This window comes from Gallinula chloropus, assembly GCF_964237585.1.
Source record: "Gallinula chloropus genome assembly, chromosome: 2".
Classification (NCBI taxonomy): domain Eukaryota; kingdom Metazoa; phylum Chordata; class Aves; order Gruiformes; family Rallidae; genus Gallinula; species Gallinula chloropus.
The window spans coordinates 145,406,118-145,429,745 of record NC_140086.1 but is presented as its reverse complement, the minus strand read 5'-3'; the positions used below and the strand labels follow the sequence as shown (position 1 = coordinate 145,429,745).

Sequence of the window (23,628 nt, the reverse complement as noted above, 5' to 3'; positions counted from 1 at the left end):
ATTATACTTCTCTGTTTTGATTAGGTAGTAGATTAATTTTATTCCTTGTTGAGTCAGTAACTGCTGAATGATCTCTCCCTGCCTTTATCTCGGCTCATGAGCCTTTCATATCTTCTCTCCCCTGCTGAGGAGGGGAGTGATGGAGCAGTTTGGTGGGCATCTGGCCTCCAGCCAGGGTCAAACCACCACACTGAGTTTATTTCCCTTGTAGAAGAGAAACTGGCAGTACAAACCAAGTATCTTCTCAGTACAGGATGTTTATTTCCAACAGTCCAGCTGCCCTTCTTCCTGAAGCCAGAAGGATAACAAGCAGTGCTCAGGCTACTCTGTTCAGCCATGGCTTCAGACTGGGTGTCCCTCCCCTCTCCAGAGAAAATGTCTTGACATCTTCATCTCCTTCTCTCCAGGGATTTGCACAGACTTGTGTGCCAGACACAGCACTTACTGCTTCTCTGGTGACAGCCTCATGTCTGACCCCATACCCCTTCCCTTCTCCTGCTTCAGACAATGTAGTCAGAGCCCAGGGAAACTGCACATGGAACCTCCTTCCATGGGGTTGCATGGAGGACAAAGAAATATGGTGTCACTAAGGACACACTAATATGATGTCTGTGTAATCAGGAATGAAAGTTAATAAGGAAACTTGGAATTACACCCCTGCTATGTAACTACACAAAACTGACATGAGTTTTTATCTGTTAATTCAAGCCCAATTCCTACAAAAAGCCATCTCACCCACGAGAGGGGTACTTCAAAGTTTCTGAGTCCTGGTGTCAATTTTAACACAGGTTGCAGTCTGCTCACTTTCAGGAGGAAAATCACTCATTTGTAGACAGTTCCCCAAATTCTCTCCTCCCTCGGCAGGAGAGGTAGCCAAATTGTCCTTCCAGGGCCTGGGAGAGATTTACATCAAGTTTCAGCACAAAGAACCACGGAATAGATCCTATAAAAAAACACCCAGTGCGTTTACAGCATTTGTCTTGCAATGTTTGGTCTTTAGAGGCGACTTCATGGTGACAGGTCACTTTCTTGTGGCTGATGCTGTGATTATTTTGTGGGAATATAATAAACAGGAATAGCTGCCTCCAAGCATTTACTGTAAGATCACAGGAACTGGATTTTAAAAATGAAGATACCTCCATAAATATAACAAATACGCAACATCTGCCTCCAAAGCAATTTTCCCCCCCTTTCATTTCACATGGGCTAACAACCACCACAGACGACATCCTGTGGCAAAATCTAACAGTAATTACATCTGCCCGAAGCCACTTCACCTGTACCTTGCATAAGAAAAAAACAAATAATTTGATAGAAATTAAATCTCCCACTTTTCTTGAATGTTCAACCAAAATGACCATGAGGGCCTGACTCATTTCAGAAACAAAGCCGAAGCCCATCTCGCTTCCTTTGCCCATGTTAGAGTGCATGTTCTTTCCCTCCCCTAGCTACAAGAGGAGATTAGGCCATGTCCTCACCTTTCATGTTCTCACCATCAATGCCGGTCTCCACCCAAGTGCTTCAAGAAGCAAACTAACACCACTTTTGGTTCCTCTGCTAGCACCAGTCTCCTCTTGTGTAAGACACTGAACCATGACACACAAGTGTACACTACCCACACTGGTCTTATCGTCCTTAAACTTTATCACCTCCAGGAAAGGGCCACTACTTGCTTCGACTCTACCAGGTGGAAAAGCACAGCAATGTAATGCCAGCAGAGCACTGCAGAAGTGCAGAACTGGGCCAAAGTGTTAGCATCTTCTTGTCACATCCATCCCACCATGACAACTTATAAAAAAAAGCCACTGTATGTCACTGTCTTGTTTTCCATACTTGGAATGTTACTTTCTCCATACCTTCTCACTCTCCTTGCTTCTCATTCTCCTCACTTTCCCACTCTTTTTAACTTGGTAATATAAGAAATGGAGATTCCCACAAACTAGAACCCACATTCCTGCGTTTCATTCTCTTAAAATGTGTGTGTGTATGTGTGTGTGTTCACACACCCACACACCACTCCCCACCCACCTGCATGTACATGCCTACAGTTTTCTTCCATTCTTATGCTTTAATCCAGAATTAATGATCATGCATTAATCCTGACACCAAGATGGTAGGAGGTCACAAAATATTCAAAATAATAAGATAACTTGTTCATACAATACAGGGCTTGAAAAAGGACATAGAGAGTCTTCAGTCACAGAAATATACTGAAAGATGCAACATCAGCAGCTCTTTAAACCCAAAAGGTTACATTTGAAACATCATTATTTTTTGAGAGAATTATGTTGAAGAATTCATTGTTGAGGAAAGTACAGAGCTTTATGTTCATGGCTCTACAGCTACATTTCTTAAATTAAGCTCATTTCCTTATCCCCATCCTTCCACCCCCATAAACAGCAGCTCATTATTTTAAAAATGCAGAATGAATAAGAAAGAGGCAATTTGAGATGAGGCACTGTAGAAAGTCACTGTGACGAGTGTTCAAAGAATGAATCAGTACATGACTTCCCTGTTCTTTTACTTTTCCTTATGCATCTGCTTTTGCCTACTTTTCTGATTTCTCCTTGATACGCAACCCTAACAAAATCTCAAAGCCCTCCTTGGGAAGTGGGAAGCTACAGGGAGAAAAAAAGCCACAAAGAAAAATGTTTCCAGTGCCTCCCACCTGGCTTTGGATAACCTTCATGCCCCAGTGCTACTCAAAGCATGCAATGTGTTGAGAAATAGCTTTAGACTTGTTGGCTATCATTAGTAGCTGCTTTTACATAATACTGGTTTTCCCATTAAGCTTAGAAAAATCACAAGTTCCTTGGTAGCAATCGGTTCTGCCACCAGGCAAGATGCAGGGTACCTACAGGAGGGAACCAGTGCTTTTGTGAGTATTTGTGGTGTCTGCAGTAAGTCATTCTTCAACTCTACAGTGACTGCGGATTAAGTTCGATCTGACAAAAATTAGTCACCCGATTTCTGTAAGCATCGTATTATTCCTAATTAGCACAACTGTTGCAAATGCATATAACATATATAACACACCAACATGCGGAAGAACTTTTTCACAGTGAGGGTGACAGAGCCCTGGGACAGGCTGCCCAGGGAGGTGGTGGAGTCTCCTTTTCTGGAGATACTCAAGACGCGTCTGGACGCCTGTCTGAGTGATATGTCCTAGGGAGCTGCTTTGGCAGGGGGGTTGGACCCGATGATCTCTCGAGGACCCTTCCAACCCCTACAATTCTGTGATTCTGTGATAATGAGACATATATCTAACTTGACTCAGTCTTTTGCAAAGCACAGTCCCTGGCTGAAATATTCAGTACTAAAAAAAGACTATGATGTCATGAATGTAGGAAACGAATAGTCAGGATTTCTGGGTGGAAAAGAGATTCCTAGAGAAAGTAATTCTTAGATTAACATATTCCACAGTTTTTTTTTCTTCTTTGTGTTTCACTGAGAAATACAGAATCCCCCACTACTCTGACCTGGTCAGGCCCCACCTGCAGTACTGTATCCAGTTCTGGTCTCCCCAGTACAAAAAAGACAGGGATCTCCTGAAAAGAGTCCAGTGGAGGGTCACAAAGATGACTAAGGGCCTGGAGCATCTCCCCTGTGAGGAAAGGCTGAATGAACTGGGGCTGTTCAGACTTGAGAAAAGAAGACTGAGAGGGGATCTGATTAATGTTTATAAATATCTGAAGTGTGGGACACAGTGGGAAGTGGCCAGCCCCTTTTCAGTGATCTGTGGAGACAGGACAAGGGGCAATGGCCTCAAGTTGGAACATAGAAAGTTCCACACCAATACGTGGAAGGACTTTTTCACAGTGTGGGTGACAGAGCCCTGGGACAGGCTGCCCAGGGGGGTTGTGGAGTCTCCATCTCTGGAGATATTCAAGACCCGTCTGGACACCTACCTGTGTGACCTGTCCTAGGGAACCTGCTTTGGCAGGGGGGTTGGACTCGATAGTTTCTTGAGGTCCCTTCCAACCCCTATAATTCTGTGAATCTGTGAATGCTGGTATTATCTCAGAAGGTCATCCAGCACTCACAGCAGGCTTAACACTGAATCCAGAACAGGTTGTCAGGGTTTTATTCAGATGGGTCTTGAAAACCTCCAATGATGGAAATTCCCAACCGAATGGGCAGCCCAACTCCACTGATTAATTACCCTGATAGTGAATATGTTTTCCTTGTACACATTGACCCTGATGCTAATTTATATTTTATAAAGTTGAAATCTCCCATTTCAAGTTGTTATTATTGTCTTTTGTTCTCCCAATATAGATCACTGTAAAGAGCACAGCTCCATCTGCTCAACCACCTCCTTGTAGGTATTGGATAGCTGCTGTCAGGTTCCTCCAATGCCATCTCTCTTCCTGGCTGAACAAACCCTGTTCCCTCAGCCTCTCCTTGCAGGGCTAGTGCTTCAAGCCCAGATCACCTTGATGGTCTTTCACTGAACTCAATCAAGTTCACTGATGTCTTGGGAAAGTCCAAAACTGGACACAGTACTGCAGAGCATGCTGAATAAAGGAGAAGAATCATTTCCCTCAACCTTCTGTCTGCTATCCTATTGATACAGTCCAGTCTGCTGCTAGCCTTCATTGTTCTGTGCTGACCAAGAATGCAGTTTATTCTTGGTTTCTCACTTAATCTTTGTCCTGTTTCCTGACCCTGTCAGCACAGATGCCAAGTAACACCAAACAGCTCAATGAGCAAAGCAGAAGTGCAAGATTTTCTGCCCAGTTTTGCAGCCTGTCGTCACTTCATAGAAACAGAAGATCAACTGCCCTGTAAGAATATCACTTCCTCACATCGTGCAAAATCATATTAACAACCTGTTAAGATAGCAGAACTGCAATGACAACTTTAGTCTTCCATAGCCTCAGTCTGTGTCTCTATATATCTGAGCTATAGATAGCAAACCATCCAAGCAACATCACCAGTTCTGTTGTATCTTTTCTGTAGTGCTCTAGTTGTTATTCTTTGTGCATCAGAAATTGTTCATCCTAGAAAATACCATGAGGATGTGGGATTTTCTGGATGAATTTCAATGCAAAGATGTGGCCAGACATAGCATTACACAGTTGGAGTTTACCAGCCAAAGTGTACACTTGTAACCAGGGACACAAATAAAAGGCAGCTGCAAGAACAGGCACTATTTCAATAGAAAAGCAGGGTTTTCCACCTAAAATGTGACACGCCAATAATGCATCATGAAACACAAGATATTCCCAGTCCTCATTCAGTTCACGAGCATAATATCAAGCCTTCTTTATGTAACATGCCAACACAGTAATGAAACAAAGATAAAAAGATGAGCAAGTCCACTTCACTGAAGATGCCCAAGTACCAATATACACATGCAGCATAACTCTTCGCTTCAATAAAAACACGGAACATATCAGTAATTTTTTCACTAAAGTTTGAAGAGGAAAAAGCATTAGGATTTTACTCAGCATACCCAGAAAAGGCTTCAATTTTTAACTGGACTGTAGAAGTGGGATTTGAAGTTGGGTCACTGAATCTTAACCTCTGAATCACATATGAATGCACTGCTACGGTACCCAGAATTTCCCACACATTTTTGCTGGCAGGCACTGATGCTTGTCAGCCTGCAGCCTGTCTGCTCTGATTGCCTGCAGAGAGCAGCCCTTGACCTATGAGCCATAAAAAAACATAGTAAGAAAACCATACACGAACGGTGCATACTTTTACCCACCTTTCCTGTAACACTTTGAAAGCATCTCTCTTCTATGAACACTTTACAGGGAAACTTTTGAACACTCTATGAACACTTCTTTATTTTCCTATATTCAAGGAAAAGACATTCATCTTCTGTGAAAACGGGTTCTCGCACAGTTTTACAGCTGCTGTATATATATTTCATCAGATCCTGTCTGCATTCCTCATTCTCCACCAGAATTAGCAGCACATAACTTGAGCAGGAATAGTGAAGAGGAATACACAGCGGTTTTAAAAATCAGAAATGGCACTTGTTTATTATAATATTTGCAGCTCTTCCATCTAAGCACCCACACAGATTGCACATACTCCCACAGAGATGGAAATTAATAACATGTGAAATACCTGTGCAGCTTGAGCGTCACAGTTCCATAAACAGTAGCAAAGCCCAGAAGACGAACCCATCTTAGGAGAACACAGCGAAATACACTTGGCTCAAAATACAAAATGACAACCTATAGAACAGAAAGATAGAGAGAGCTTCAGTACCGCTTGCATGCGAAAGTAGTTCTTCATTCAAATGCAGAATAGTTGCAAAACAGGACAGCAGACATATTTCAGCTCGTACTGCTGTATATTTAGATCTTCTAGTAAAGTGAAGGGATGATCAGATCAACCAGTTGGCACAGTTCTAGGCACCAACTCCTTTTGAAGGGAGCTGGCAAAAGCCCTGTGACAGACTGTGAAGTGACAACACTTTTAAATGCATTTCCACCGACTTTTCTTAAGCGAGTGAAAACATGTACCCGGAGAGGAGGATAGAACAGACAAGGACATTTTCCTTGAGCTATTCCAGTAATATGTAGCTGGCCTATTTCTGGTTTGATGGACTGTATTTACTAGGTTACACTTCAAAGTCACTCCTCCTAATAAACCTAGCAAAATGATAGCTGCTCATTTTTCTCTGCCAACTATTCTGCCACACCAAAAATGATTGCAGTATCAGCAAACTGTCCAAAACCCCTACATTTCGATCTCATATTTGACTCTTTCTTACTTCTCCCCATTTATTTTTCCTAAGCTATATAAAAACTCACTATGCATCACCATTTTTCTTAACAAAAATAACTTTTTTGTTTACTTAGGGATTTTTCTAATCACAGCAGAAAGGTCCTACTGGCCTTTTGCTCTGTGTACCACGTACCATGCATGAGGACAATGTTCAATAACATAAAGCTTTGTCTGCAGGTGCAGGGCATATAAAAGCATCATTACCAAGAAAAATTCCACCCTTATTTCAAACAAGGCTGCTCAAATGGTGGACTCAGAATCTGAACCAGGAGTTCATTTCTTCTTATTCCAACAGACATTGTCTCTGGTGTCCTGAGAGATGATCCCATATTCCCACTGACCCAGCCCCACAAGGAGCTTGCTGTCCCAAAGATTTGGCTGTACACTGCCCTTACCCCGCTTGCAGACCCTGCTTGGTCCAGAAAAGCTAGGTCCAGTGCATCCCCCCCATCTGACTAGGACCTGGTAAAACAATCCAATGAACTGCAATACAAATTAAATGGGTAATCCTGGTCTAGAGGAAGAAAATACTGAAACATTTCAGGCCATCTGCCACAGCTTCATTTAGAGTCAGTACATTCTGGCAGTAGAGGTAGTATTGTGCCTACCGGCTGCCACATGATCTTATTTTCCAAAGTAAAAGCTTTTCTATGTGGGAATTCAAGCCCAGGATATTGGCCAAAAGCCCAGGACTACGTCCTTTGGGTGACATAAACATATTTAGGAGAGTGGGGGCAAAAATGGCAGACATGTGGGCTGAGGTAGAAGAAGCTGCTCTGCTTCACTGGCATATTATTTTTATTCTTTTTAACAGCAGAATCAAGCTATTTCTTTTAAAAATACAGGTTTTTGAATCAAACTGTGGTGAAAAAATTAATCTGCTTTTTCACTGCTGTTGGAGTGACATATTTCAAGGTAGACATTTTCTGTGAACCTGACAAATTCTGCATGTAGGGAAGGGAAGAGTGTGGAGCAAAAGGCACGTTTCTCTCTAGAAAATCAGCTAGAAAACCAAAATGTATCCACACACGCATGGCCATGCTTGTGTAAATAGAGCATCCAGTAAACAGTTCCTCAGAAAGACCTCAAGTGATAGAAATGACCCCTTACCCTACTACATAGCTATAAACATTAGGGCAGTTGCAGAACTGTAGCAGTAACCTCCCTCTTGAGGTTTGCCAGAAAACACCCTGTTACATTTTTGATTCTTCCACAATAGAAAACAATGTTGAAAAAGACCAGCAGGCAAAGACTCCTAGTATTCCAAATTTGATCTGAAAGCAGAATTTTTCAGATGATTGAAAAGGGAAGGTCTGAAAACCTTCCAGGCACAGAATTTTCTGAACAAGGGCACCATCTCTTTGCCATGAAATCTGACACAGCAATTTTATCTGCAGTTGCTTGTTGAAATATTAACTGCTTGTGTCTAGAAAATCTCATTGATTTGCACTGAACCATTTGTATGAGTAGCTGAGGCATTGGCTAGCTACCAACCAAGAAAACACCACTTACAACGCAGTATGGTGTGAGCCGGCATGTGGCAACTCACCGTGAAGGTTGCAGAGGCAAAGCTCTGTTGGAGAAAACTCTTCTCATTTCCTCATTTCAATGTAGAAGCATTTGACCTACACATGTGAACTACTACCCAGTGGTCAACTACAAGCAGCCAAAGACTTGACCCAACTTTGATTCCCGTTTGGGTCTTCTGAAAATCTCCTCCTGTGTTTGTATGATGGACAATAGTTGCAATGCTGTACCAAGACCCAACATCTATTTCTACATATTCTTCATAACTTGCATCTGGTTTGGCACAGATCAAGGCTTTGAACAGCCAGAATTGCTATACTCATGTTTTGCTTACTTCCTAGGCTTTCCAGAAGTTGATTCTAAGAGTATACCCTTCCCAATCAGGCCTCGCTGGGATGTTCAGTTCAGTGCCCTCTCTAACCTTTTGTCAGCAATGTCTTTTATAATCACAGTGAACTTAAGGGGCATAATTTTTAATGGATTGGAGCCAAGGGGCTGCAGAAACACTGCCCTGGAAGCTCAGAACACCAAAAAGCCATGCTCAAATTTTTTATCTTAGTGGAATCACCATCTTGCAAAGAATACATATCTGGTGAGAAGTATGACCACTGCACTCCATCCCTCACTGTCCCTAAGAAACATAACACAGAGAACTCTTGGTTTTGTTTCGCATCAGCCTCTTCTACCTTCTGGTTATCACAACCCCCATTCCCTACTCTTCTTCCCACACATAAGCCTTCTTTGAAGTGACAAGAAATATGCAGCGATGGATGACACTCCAAGCTAGTAATACAGGATGAGTTCAGGATTCATCCATATACCCAAGCCACTCAAAAGACAACATGGGAATCCCTCTGCAGGTCTAAAAGACTACTTGGTCCATCAAAAATCTGGCAATAAATCATTTTCCCTTTTTGCTTTTACAATGCATTAGTCCATGACAGCAGCATAAATCTCAATAAAAATGCTTAGAGGGTTTGCTGATGGATGTCACAAAACCTATTTACAATACATAAAGAAATGTGATATCCTCTGTTTTGCCAGCTCCTGAAATCCATTTAAATACTCTAAACCAGTTTCTCTTCCTCCAACAACAAAGATCTAGGAAAAAAATATTTGGAAACCCGAAGCAGTCAGACAGTGTCTGTTCATGTACCAGTTACTGCAGCTGTACGTGAGACTTCCTAAACTGTGGCTCATCTTTGTCATTTGGACAAATGCATCTAGATGTTTGCCTGTAACCTCAATGTGTTTTATGCTATTATTTGTCCTGGTAGGCACGCTAACACTTGTGGAGTCAGGGATGAAAAGACTTTCTAAGGTCACCAGCTACCCGTCAAGTATGTTTAGAGATGGACATGGAAGAGAGACTTGGCTTGCTGACACAGCGTTATGCAGCTGCCACGATGATCAGGCACACACACGCTCTAAGGACAATGGCTGAAGGCGACACAGGCACCTCGCCCACTACAGCGATTTCTTGTTGTTGGGACAGGTAGGACAGTAAAAGTGCAAAGAGAACTAACATTGAACAGTTTAATGTTCCAAGAATAACAGGCATTGTCCTCACAAAAATGAGCAAATATTTTATGGCTTCAGTGCCATTGTTTCTTAAACGATATACAGCAGTTAGAAAAATCCTTAAACAACAAATCAAAGCACTATAATGTTAGTAGTGAACAATACTCCTGTGCAACACAAAAGACTCTTCTCTGTGCAGGTTATAAGATGATTAATTTTGCCCTTCACCTTTGGCACCAGATCCAGGCAAAAATATGGTGCAGTTCTACAAAGTGCATTGACCAGGATTCAGTCTGCCTAAATCAGGCATGTAACTTCCACCTGCATTGTAGGGGTCTAGTAAAATAGCCCTAGTTCCACAGATAACCCATGCATAAAGGCATGTATGTACCTTGAAGAACCTTGAACAAGTTCAGGAGAGAAACTTGACCTGAAGGCTTCACATATGTATCTCCACAGACTAGAGAGGTACTTCAGATTTATTTTAGGAAAGTTGCTTCACTATATGTCAATTAATAATCTGGATTAGAAAGACTAAAACAAGTTCTCTGTAACCAGATCCAACAATTTTGTAATATATTTAAGACAAGTTGCTTTCTACTTTCACACGAATACATCAAAAACTCATTTTCCTTTTCAGTCATTGAATTTCTACATTTCACATTGAGAGGGAATGGGCAAAGCTGTAGCATCTCAAAAGATAAGAAGCCAAAGAACAAATACTTAAAAAACCACATGGAATCGTCAGTGCTACAAACCCTAAACTAAAACGTGACAAATTTTGAGCAGAAGCTTAACTCAAAGAAACCCCAAGGCTTCACTTTTGAATTCTTCTTGATTTTGATCTCAGTTGTAGAATCACAGAAGGGTTTAGGTTGGAATGGACCTTAAAGATCATCTAATCCCACTCCCCTGCCATCAGCAGGGACACCCTAGACTAGCCCAGGTTGCCCAAAGCCCCATCCAACCTGGCCTTGAACACTGCCAGGGAGGGGGCAGCCACAGCTTCTCTGGGCAACCTGTGCCAGGGCCTCACCACCCTCACAGGGAATAATTTCTTCCTTATATCCCATCTAAAACTAACCTCTTTTAGTCTAACTCTATTACCCCTTGTCGTATCACCTCACTCTCTGACCTTCTCCAGCTTTTCTGTAGGCCCTGTTCTGGTACTGGCAGGCTGCTGTAAGGTCTCCCTGGAGTCTTCTCTTCTCCAGGTTGAACAAGCCCAACTCTCTCAGTCTATCTTCATAGAAGAAGCGCTTGAGTTCTCTGATCATCTTTGTGGCTCTCCTCTGGACTCCTTTGAACAGCTCCATGCCCTTCTTATGTTGTGGGCTCCAGAGCTGCATGCAATACTCTAGGTGGGGTCTCATGAGAGCAGAGTAGAGGGGGACAATCCTCTCCCTTGACCTGCTGGCCACACTTCTTTTAATGCAGTCCAGGATATGGTTGGCTTTTTGTGCTGCAAGTGCCAACTCATGTTGAGCTTGATGAGAGTGCATTCAACTGCATTGTCCATGTTGCTGACAATGTTAAACTGTGCTGATACCAACACTGACCCCTGAGGAACACCAATCATTGTTGGTCTCCATCTGGACATCAAGCCATTGATGGCAAATCTTTGAGTGCAACTGTCCAACCAAATCCTTATCCACCAAACAGTCCATCTGTCCAATCTGTATCTCTAATTTAGATACAAGAATGTTGTTTGGGACAGTGACAAAATCATGGAATGGTTTGTGTTGGAAAGGACCTTTAAAAATTGTCTAGATCCTAGTGCTATGGACAGGGATATTACAAATGTTAGATACATGGAAATGAGATGTAGAGCTTAGAACATAAGCATTATCATCAAGTGGTTATGGCTCCATTGTGGAAGTCACCAACTTTACATAAAAGTGATACAAAAGTATTAATTTTTGTCCAATTTTCAAATAGCCAAATTTCTCTTAAAAGTGTGCCCAGTTAACCCAAAAAGCTTTACAGGAGAACTACCCACTTTTTAAATTTAACTTCAGAATTTGCTGCAAGTACTCTGCACAGTTCAATGAAGGACATGATGCAGCCATTTAAGATAATGCCTTTTGGGCTAATTCCATTAACAAGCATCTAGGAGATATCGTGAAGAGATCCATCTGATCTGTTCCACTGCCCAACACCATCTGCCCTCGCCTGACTGCAATAGCTGTCTTGGGCTGTTTCTAGGCAATTCTGCTACAGAACAAGCCATCAGATTGTTCCTCTTGGTCTCCTGCTGTGCTTTGAGATGGGCGGTCTTCCTTCTTTTGCCATGTTTCAGTAGTTTCTTTCAATACATAAAATATCCTCCAGGGCAACCTAGTACATCAAGTCACCTATTAATGCTTCAGTCCTGATACTGAGAAGGGATTTCCCGCAACAGAGATGCTGTTTGCAATGTTAGATAAGCGTGCCATCCAAACTCATAACAGTCTGGCACTACGCTTTCTAGAAAAGGCACCGATCCCCTGGTATGTGGGAACACTGCCATCTCAGCAGATGGGAATGAATGAAGGCAGTCATGAGCCTGTGTACGCTACGGGCACCGCACAGCACTGTTCGAAACATGATTCACAGCTCAGAGCATCTGCTTAAATATTAGTGAATGCACAACTCATTATCCAATCCTGTACTACCAACAAATATTTCCGGTGCAACTACACAAACCACTTTAGAGGTATGGTAAGAGCTCAATACATACTTAGGCTCAAGAAGACCTCTACTTAGGCTCAGGGGAGACCTTATAGCAGCCTGAAGATTGTCTACAAAGAAGACCTGGGAAGGGACTTTTTAGAAAGACATGTAGTGATAGGATGAAGGGGAATGGTTTAAAATTGGAAAGGGGTAGATTTCGATTGGCTATTAGGAAGAAATTCTTCATTACAAGGGTGGTGAGACACTGGAACAGGTTGCCCAAGGAGGCTGCGCCCTCCCTGGAGGTGTTCAATGCCAGGTTGGACAGGGACTTGAGCAGCCTGGTTTAGTGAGAGGTGTCCCTGCCCATGGTGGGGGAATTGAAATTTAATGATGTTTAAGGTCCCTTCCTATCCAAACCATTTCATGATTCTATGAATTACATAAGAACACTTCCTCCCATCTCCATCCCATTTTTTAAAACCATATGTGCTTTTTAAGTCATAACATTTTATTCTGATAGGCATAGGGACACACAGTACCATCAAACCCTGTTATCCTTGCATATCTCACAATTTTAATGCAGACTTGTGCTGGATCATTAGCTCGAGGCCTCTATAAAGCACCCAGTTGCTGCAGGAATCCACGGTAAGTACTCGGTAGGTTTTCTCCTTGCCTCTGAATTGAAACTGAATCAACCCCCCAGTACACAGCACTGGAGGCACTCTGCTGTGGCAGCAATGCATTCCAGATAAGATGTATCTCAAAGTCAAAATACTTATGGCCATTGAAGATCTTTTGGGTTTCTGCAAAAAAGACATTTTTCCCAGCCACCCACTCAAAGTCCAGCCTGAAATTCTGCCTGCTGAAATGCTCCTTTCTCTCCCACTATACTTTTGGCTGTAGGTAGGTTTTCTCCACTGCCAGTCTTAAAACATGTATTAAACCTCAGGCTGTGTTTCAGCAAAGACATGCCTTGCCTGTAAAGCCTTTTGGAAGTTTTCGATGCAGTGTAAGTGCATAAACACCAGCCCTGGTGTAAAATACAAAGACAGACTTCTAGAACTTGATTCATCAGCATGCTTTGCTATTACTAAGTTTTATTATACTTTGGATTCATCCCCATCAGGCATTAAGAGCAGATCTCCTAAAGCTTTTTATGGAACACATTTTTTGCAGTGGAGCTCATTTAGCCTCCTGAGAGATTTATCTGGTGATTAAGCAAACAGAACCTTCAAGATTATCCTGTTTTGACACAAGAAGGCATACTTAGAATGCCTTCTTCTTGACATATCTTCAATTATTTTTCCTTTTTGTCCTGTTCATAAGGAAGATCCCAGCAAACACTTGAGAAGCAGATTTGTTCACCAGTGAAGTGTTATGCTCAAAAAGGCGTATGCAGAAGAGAAGGGCATTCCTTGTGGTTTTTTTCCTAATAATAGCTAAAACTTTGTCAAAAAACACTTCCTTAGCTTATGTAAGATATCAGTTGATGTCCTACCTGAACCAGTTATAAATGCTAAGAGTTGTAGTGCTCCCCAAGGGTGAATTCACAACTGACAAGAGAAATGGGATACAAAAAAAGACAACACACTAAGTCTGCATACTCTGGGGAAAGAAAAGCCTAATACTACTAAAAAGACTAGACCCCTGCCCCAGGCAGCTGTGGGAAGTATCTGGGGAATTCCAGAGAAACAGAAATGACACTGAAATCAAGTTACATGAAGAGATGTGTTACCACATATGTTCTCTGTCTCTATCTCCAAATACAGAAAATAATGTCTGCCTTTTCACTGGCATAGAATAAACTATTTATCTTTAACCAAAGAGAGATTTCAGTGCCACTAGCCTGGGGAGTGGTGAACCTAAAACAATAAAACATGGTCATTCAGGAAGTATTAGGTGTCCCAGCCTAAGGGGCTACAGTCACTGAGCTGCGGGAGGTGGCAAATCCAATTTCTTGGGGGCAGATGTTTGCCCAGAAAGATGCCTTCCTGACCACTGTGAGTTATCAGATGCTTCTGCAAGAAGTGAGAAGCTCTGAAGCTCAGAAGTTCACTTGAGACCATGGCAAGGTCTAGCACAATGAATTAAATACCTAAAATTGAAAAACCAAAAATTTTCAAAAAAGTCTATATAATAGGTCTAGTCACATCCCATCTTAAAAGAGAAAATAAAGTTTGAGTTGTATACTACTCTTCCCTTGTTCTCATTCAAATGCATTTCTGCTCCACTACCATCATAAAGAAAAAAAGAAAAAAAAAAAAAAAGCAAATAAGTATTTCTCAGGGAATCAAAATAGGAACAGGCTTGGTTGGCCCAATGGATCTTCGTATCCACCTGCTTCAGTGTGCCAGTTATTTCTCTGCCTTTGGTATGCATGTTTGTATCCCTTGGGCACATGCTGGCTCACTTCTGACACCATCACATTCATTAATACAGTTATCCTAACAGCAGCCTGAACAGCCTCAGTTCCTGAGGACGTGAGGCTTGGCTGATCTCAGCAGCTCAGAGACTTCAAGCTGGCCAGATGTGGACTTCAGAAGTTTCCACTGAAATGAACATATTGCCGAGGAAGACTTAAAAACTGTTTAAAGAAGATTTTTAAACACAAAAGCAACTGGAGTGTTTGAAAATGTAGAGTCCATCAGAATCCATGCAGCTAACTGTGCACAAGAAGGGAAAAGTGGGTTTTGTGACTCATGAGATCACCAGTTGCAGCCTTGAAGCACAACATTAGTGGATCATCGCTGATTGGATTTTAAAGATACTTAGAGCCAGCCAGGGAGTTAGGAGCCTTTGACTTCACTAAAAGACAACTACAAGGCAACTATACAAATATTCAGAAATATCTGCCTCCCTGTCTTCAAAAAGAGCTGCAAGTGTTTAGAGCACTGCAGGTGACATTGATGCTCTGCAGTATCTCACTGGAGGTCTCTTCTTCCCAAACATATACACAAAAGGCCTCGGATTATTTCCTGTTAAATATTGAAATATATGTGAACATACGGTTTTCCTATCATGGACATTCAGGGCTCCAGCCACATGCATGCTAAGGATGAGAAAAAAAGCTCAAGAAGTGTAGAGGAGAAGCTGAGCTCCTAAACCATTCAGTGCTTTTATTGCCATGATTTGCACTATTTTAAAAAAAATAATTAAAAATTAATAGAAGTAATTTAATCAGAAGGTTGTATCTAGGCAACAGGAACGTGTGCATAGGCACACTTCAAGAATTGTTCACACTAGTGCAAAATTATGATAGTGGCAAAACAAAGGAAATTGTAAAGTCAAAGTAACTTCTAAAACATTTTCTTATTCCACCAGTTAACTTTTATAATACAACTATTTCTTTCATCTGTTCATAGAGATTTTTCTCAGCGTGTCATCCCATTTGGGTAGATGACAACAGTCAACTGAGTGTCCCAGTTTACCTACTTCATATGTAAAACTCCACCCCACCAAATTTTTTATTGGATGAGCTGCTATAATCTTCTCTTAACAAAGATGTGGTCCCCAGAGAAGCAGAAAGAGAAACATTTTAAAGTGCTGAATCACCTCCAATGAAAAAGGCATCTATTCATCCCAGGCATCTGCCAAATACTTGACACATTTTAACAACAGGGTTAAGAATATGTTAGTTTCATTTTCTGAATAAAGAAGTGCATTATGCAATACGGTATTCTATTTAAAAAAGCAAAATCTAACAGTTCATTTTAACACCACATCTGTGATTTTAAGAAAAAGGAACCTTTTAAAAGCATAATGGTAAAGCAGTCTATATTAAAATAAATCTTGTAAGAGCTGCAGCTAAATCAAGACATAATAGACTAAATTATTCAAAGCAACTTGCCAAGTGTACTTAATGCAAGACACAGGTCATAAAACAGAGTCACAGAGACTTCTGCATTTCCTTGCAATATGGCTGAAATCCCTACAAATATACAGTGCCAAGAGGAGTTTTGATGTATTTTCAACTTCTGACTTCTACCTTGGAAAAAGAAAACTTGAAGTGACTTCAGAATGCTAAAAATAACTCATCTCCTGCTCTTAATCTAACAAAGCCAGTGAAGTATTCAAAAGCAAATTTGTGAGAAAAAAAACACTTGATGCTTTGGGTTCTCCAGGAATATCTCCTTGCTGGCTGCGTGCTCTCTCTGAACTACGTGTTGGGCAGGTTCATGAGCCAAGGTAGAAATTTTATTGACATCAACTTTTAAGATGGTTACTTGGAAAAGATAATAAGGACAGACCAGGGCTTTCAAATATCCTGTTAAACCACAGCAAAGAGTAGGACAGAACTGGCTGTTACCCTCTGCAGGGAAGTTTTTGTCAGTATTTATTCCGACAAGCAGTGATTTAGAAAGCCTCCCTCCACATGATACGAGCCGGACATCTCAGCCCAGCCAGAGCTGATTAGTTTAGTGCAGACATCACTGCTGGAACTATCGACTTTTCATTTTCAGCTTATGTACCTGTAGCAACAACAGCAGTGGGGACAAGCCAAAGGCTGCGGTGTGACAAACCTCCAGAGGAAGCGGTGGGAACATTCCACCTCTTAATGTTCCCGCATCAAAAACGGATGCCCGTCTGGGAAATCTGCTTTAGGTAAACTGAAGTTATCGGCTTCAGTAGAGAGGTAATTGGGTGAATTGTGAAAATGAGTGATGTACTCTGATTACATGATCTATGATCCCACTGGTCTTAAACATGCATTAACCATCTTAAGCAAATCATATCATTAACATAATTACTTATGGGTAATTAACACAGTCCAGAAGAAATCAGCCACTGCTGCAAACTCAAAATTCACTCCATAGTAGAAACTATAGAAAGAGAAACACTATTTCTCTTCCTATTGATGTTCTTATAGTTCCCATACCACACAGGTATGAACATTGCTGCCTTGCAGAAAAACTGTGGACAGTTTGCTTGGCTAAGAGCACCAGAGTACTCATGCTCTTTTGTTCTAGTCAAAAGGAAAAAAACCCATTGTTTTTTATAAATCCAGGCATGAAAAATATTTCTGCAGCGTCGAGCAGATATTGATAAATTATTATGACTGAGAAATTAAAAGAAAAATTAGCAAAATAAATGTCTACATTCAAAATGATCAGGCTCTTCAGAAGTTTTCTTTTCATCACTGATGATATCCAGGTGACTTTTAGAGAACAGCATAAATCAGCTCCACTCCTCTGCAGCACTGTAGCAGAGCAGCCCTCCTCTGTGCAGAGCGTAGGGACCTGCACTATCAGTCCTCTTTGGAAGCAGAGACACATTCCATAGGCAAGTCACTACGGATGGCTCAGGGATGCTGCAAAGCAGTAATTCAGTAACGGCCTAATGAAGACAAAGTAAAGTGATAAATACATGAGTGGGGTTACTACCCTAGGTGCCAGGAAGAGCACGAGACTGATCTCAGTGAAGGAGACCTTTCGTCTTACATGGTCCTCAGAACTCTTTTCCTCCAGATCTTCATTAGCAACTTTTGCTTCACAGAAGGGGTTCATAGGGCACCTCCATGAGCCACAAAACGCTCCTTCACACAATATGTGAGAAAATCGTATTCTCTATATTCACCCTCCTTCACCACATTACACTAGGGTGATTTGATACTCTTAATCCCATATTTCTGTAGGGAATAAAGATCTGGAGTGGAGCTTCTACACATCTCAGATATGGATGGCAAGTGAAATGCCTAAGTCCAGGAAAGTCAGCCTAAGCTCCCTCAGTGTTCAATGGGGATCATCACAGGCAGAGGGCAACTCCCAGCATCTGTCTTATAGGCACCTCAGGTGGGTTATAAGTGCTGTCCTTTTGGGGTGTCTACTTTTCCCCACAGGCTATAAAGGCAGTCTAGGGCTAAAATGTGATGTTCAGGGTTAAAATTAATTAAAAAAAACCTGCACTGTAAGTAGCTACTCCAAAGTTTTGCTCGCAGTCTCAGCCCTCTCTCCTTCTCAAACAAATTCACATGTATCTAGTAACCTGGCAGACCAGGTAATATTTACTACTGTTTTAAGCTGGGGGTCTTGAAGGAAACAAAAGACTTCACGACAATTCAATGTATTTGTAAAGGAATAGGTCTAAAAAAACAAGGTCTGGTTTTTGTGATTTTAATTAACAATCAGGGAATGAAGAACCACAGAAATAAAATGGCAATGAACACAACATGACATTAGCCTGCTCAGGGCCATGTTCTGAATGGACAGGTGTCAGCTCTGTTAGAGAAGAAAAATGCAAAAGTTTTAAAATGGAAAGCAAACATCTCAGACTAGCCATATTGAGTGCAAACTTCTGTCAAGAAGTAATCTTGAGCAATATATCAGCAACATGTCTGGTTGAACTCAGAGAAGCCTGAGAAGAATTCTTTACAGACCTCTGGAAGAAAATTTCTTGAATAGTGCAAGAACAGTATACTCAGCTCTGAAAGAGCAGTCTTCAAAAGCTTCAGTATGTGTAGGTGGCAACCAACTAAACAGAAGAACAAATCAGAACAGAAATCTCCCCTTGGGAATGTTGCACAGAAGTGGGAAGTAGGAGGGATGGATCTCAGAGCAGATCTTCAGGAAACAGAGTGGACTTGAAAAATGTTAAAGAGGAGGTTGTTGAGCAGTTGATGGGATGTTTAAAGTACAGTGGTGCAGGAAAGAGGACTTGTGTGAAAGGGGAGTTACATAATGTGAAATCATCGACTAGGAGGAAACTAAGGGTAACAGATTATCCTCCTCTGGAAAACAAAATTTCATGACACCCCAATGATATCTATAGCTGCCAATGACCTGAAAAAATCAGCAAAAGTAAAACCCCTAAGGGATAATAGGCACATCTCATCTTCTACATTATGGTTCCCCATAAAACTTCACTGGCATATGTACAAACATATTGATGAATTTTTAATTGTCTGACGGGGCAATTTCTTTTCAAAAAGAAAGAGATAAACCACAAAAACATTTGAGATGCAAGGTTGCAACTGATGGGCATATCTTTGATCTCTAACATCTTTTCCAGTTGTCATTAAAAACTTCAACCCCACCTCTCACATGATACAAAGTTGCTTCAGGCCCTAAAGGTTTGAACTCAAACACCAGGAACAGCATTAGGACTTGCAGCTTGTTCTGCTGAACTGTGCTTTCCCTGTAACTTTGGGGTTGTGTTTTTGTGAATAAAATTGCTTTTTATTTCAAACATGTAAAATAAAGAAATAAAGTGTGGTTAAGGGAAACTCAGAGGAGCCAATATTTTATTATTTTGAAAATTTAGTTGGATTAGACAAAATCACACCTCAGTGCAACAACTAGCAGGTTTCCGAGGAAAATTTTTGACAGATAATGCTGTAACCTGGAAAACAACCAACGTCAAGCTTTGCTTTCCCAGTGAGAACAGTTGATGTCCATATGCTATTCATTGTTCATAATGAAAAAGACCTTAAGCATTCATTGGAGCAGCTATGAGAAGTCAGATCTCCTCTCCTAACCAATAGGTAACCTAACCAATAAGTAAAATACCTGCTCTACTACACTGTAGTTTTAGATTATTTGTGCTTATACTGATTTACTACTGCTTAGTGAAGCAAAATGAAACGGAACAAGAGCAGCACAAGAGGCTGAACACTTCTCATGCTACAGCATCTTAGTGCCAAAGGACTAAAACTTGTCTTCAAGTTCGTACAAGTTTGTATCTTCCAGCCAGAGAGGGGAACCGAACCGGAGCATCACATCCAGAATGAAAACATTACTGAGTAGGGTACTGGATAAAAGTTAGCTCTAGGTTGTTTCTTTAACCACCTATACCTGGTAAGAAAGTAAGGCTTGCATGGTGTACCTGGAGAGAGGGTTCAAATCTGCAGCCCTTTGTGAAGGAAGGCACACAAAAACTAGGCAGATCATGAAGCACAAATCCCTCTCTCTTCAGCAGGTCCAGCTCCTGCAGCTAGCAAAGCAAGCATGGTGACTTCTGTGTCTCTGACTGTGAGCACACAGCCCTCTAAGGTAGAAAGGGCTTGACCAAAATTAGGCACTGCAAGCTGGGGTTGCAATGTCTAACCCTACGGTAAGGTGAGTCCTTAAAAGACTTGTCATGATGTTAGGTTATGTTAGGAAACATGTTCCCTACTAACAGCTTAACTATTCAACCATCTTTGATCTCCCTTCAGAGACACTGACCAAAATGTCTATAACCAGTACCTGCTGGCTCCCTCCTGCAGCTGCAGCTGCAAAAAAAAAAGCATTAGAAATACCAGTCTTCCAGGCCAGGAGTTGTCATTTGCATTCCTGACACACCTCACTTGCACGGTCCACAAAAGGCTGCCATTAACAGATCTATAAAACAGCAGAAGGAGGCTTTCTTCAAATGTTCCACCCCTTTCTGAGCACAGAGGGAGTCTTCTGAACATTTCACTGATTCATCAAAGAAAAAGCCCACCCTCTACCAGGAGAGACAAACTCCACTGCGTTTTGTTGCTAGGCAGTCCTTCAACAACAATTATTTATTTATATGAACTTCCTTCTCCATCCTCCATACCGAACTGCTTGGGGTGTTGGATAAACAACTGTGCAATAAAAACAGCATCAAAACAGAAGGACAAAATATTTAGAAGCAAAATGAACAGCTGTCACCAGAACTAAGAATGAGCTGGCAAACAGAAACCAAAATAACCGAACTCCAGGGGACCAGGGAGAAACACAGCTATCTTTTAAACGAGGAGGCAGGCTGCTAAGATAGAAAGGCAGACAGCAATGAGACAGAACACCCAAGCGATAAGATCCCAATTCTGAGACTGGCTAAAACAAACACTTCAAGACCCACATTTAGATGAGGACCTGGGAGCACTCAGAAGGCCATGACCTTATTTTTCTTCAAGGTTCTGGAACACTTACTATATATATCACAACTATTTATGATTTAAACCAAACCCATTCAGGCGAATTTTGACAGGATTGCTTGTGGCATGTCTGAGAAAAATGCATTACTTTAGAACATCTAAGGAAATGCACATATCATGCTACAACACTTTATATACTTTATGAAAGATACACATGGTGGGAAATAAACATATTTCTTTGAACTTGCTTAGGTAACTACAAAACCTCAAGAATTTCTCTTGGGCTCTCTAGACCAACATAGTACTGATAAACAGGGACTTCTCTGTCATCTATTTGTTTCTTTCTCTTTTGCTCTGACTGGTTTCCAACTTCTGGGGTTTTTTTTCCCATTTTCTAACCTGTTCCTTAATCATTTAAGACTAAACATTACTTTAAGTTAGATCAAGGTTCCAAACCTTTTTTCCTAATTTGTTGAAAATAACACAGAATTTCTTTTCCCAAGTTTAGTATCGTCTCAATAATTTATTCTCTGTCAAATTGTTTGTTTCATCTGATCCATATCTGGGGCCTTTTTATTAATACAAACAACAATGTAATGCTAATTATGGTATAAAATATGATTATCTATTATAAAATTAATTTCATGTCTAAAAGTTCTTGATCACCTTTGATGTCTGCTACTCACATGGGTGAGTCAAACCAGGAATGAGTGCCCTTCACAACTACATCACCTGATATGCAAAGCTTTTGATGTTATCAGGTTAGCCCAGTTTATAGACACTCGAGGGATGTCTAATATGCCAGAGGTTTCTTTTCCAAATGTAGTAAGCACTGATTGCACCTACCCTAAACAAAGACATCCTGCCTGAGAAAACAAATGCTGCTTATTATTTATTAACTCCCATAACCAACAGCAGTAACTATAGCCCACAGAAAGGCAACTCAGCTCAGGGTCAAAACAAATCAAGTTTCTCTTCCTGTAAGCCTGGTAGTGTGTTGTGTCTTTTGCTTCCAGAAAAGTTTCATGAGGTGGAGCTGAAAATTCATTATTATTTGTGACATCTGAAACTGGCAGATACCTTATTGTTAAAAATATTAAATCTATTAATCTTGCTTAAGATTTACATTGTATGTGTTTAGGGTATGTTTTGATTCAGGTATCTTCAAAAATTCCTGGATCTTCATAAAACAGAGCATATGATTTTCTAACAGTGTCTTATGCTGAATTAATAGTTAATATAGTTGTTCCTTAGGGTTTTAAAAGACTTGCTATGACACCTTTCAGCCGCCTTTTCTTGTAGCAATGACTGGTGATTACTTGAACACAGAGTGCCTGCTACTACGGCAGTAACTTATTTGGACTATGATTTCAAAGATGTAAATGTGCCTCAAGGCTTGGAAAGTAGATAGAAGTTTAATAAATATGGATATAAATAGCTGACTAAATAACCTACACACAGACTTTTACAGATTAGCTCTTTACAGATTCCAAGGCAGTGCCATCAATAAAGACAGAATAAAGAATGAGCTGACTCCATGGGCCAAGAAGCTCTGGCAGCAGTGTTTCAGAAGAACATTTGAATGGTTCAGCATCCTGTTGATGTCAGATTAGGAGTTCAAGAGAGTGATCTGAACATTAAGAACATTTGCTCTGTATCCCAATGCATGCTATACTTGAGACGATTAAGTTCACAAACTAAGCAAGATTGGTAGACTTAACCTACCACTGGAACATTATTATTTTGTACTCTGATTACTGTGAAAACTTGCCCACTTGGATTGACATGGAAGAAGATCTGAAGATTAAATCAAAACCCCAAGGTTTAAAAAGCAGCTGTTATTTTAATTATTTCCTTTAGAAAATTACCAAATTTAAAACATAAAACTCCAAACAAGATTCAGTACTTGAGGGAAAAGTGGAAAGAACTTCCTCATGCCCACATGAGTTCTGTTACTTTTCAGCCTGAATGCCATTACAGTCTGTGTAAGTCCCAGCAGAGCTATACAAGATAAGCCTGTGGGATACACATGAAACAGGTTTTCACATTTATTTCAGTGAAAACAATCAAACAAGTTTTGATTCTACAGGAAAAGCAGTATCAATACACAGTTAACAGAAAAAATGTTCATCTAAGCACTATTTGAGATTTCCCTTTATCCAAAAATAGTTTCTTCACCAAACTTAGTGCACACACCATGAAGCAGCACTGAACTCTCTGCAATATGCTCTCCAGCAGGGGCACGCTTTCCTGCGAAGAGTCCATAACACAAGTTTGGTCCATCAGAAAGCACCAAGCTTTCAGCACACCCAAGGAACACAGCCCACCTTCATAGGAGATCTGCCATGTGCACCAGT

The 23,628-nt window shown here is 41.0% G+C and overlaps 1 protein-coding gene across 1 annotated transcript in view; it reads right to left on the bottom strand.

The window, feature by feature from the left end:
• The window catches only part of GPR158 (G protein-coupled receptor 158), a gene marked incomplete at both ends in the record, with an annotated part of 204,233 nt that overhangs the window by 49,391 nt on the left and 131,214 nt on the right, over positions 1 to 23,628 (bottom strand). The window contains one exon of the mRNA XM_084280298.1: positions 6,085 to 6,194. Coding sequence (XP_084136424.1) covers positions 6,085 to 6,194 — 110 coding nt within the window. The remainder of the gene's footprint in view (positions 1 to 6,084; positions 6,195 to 23,628) is intronic.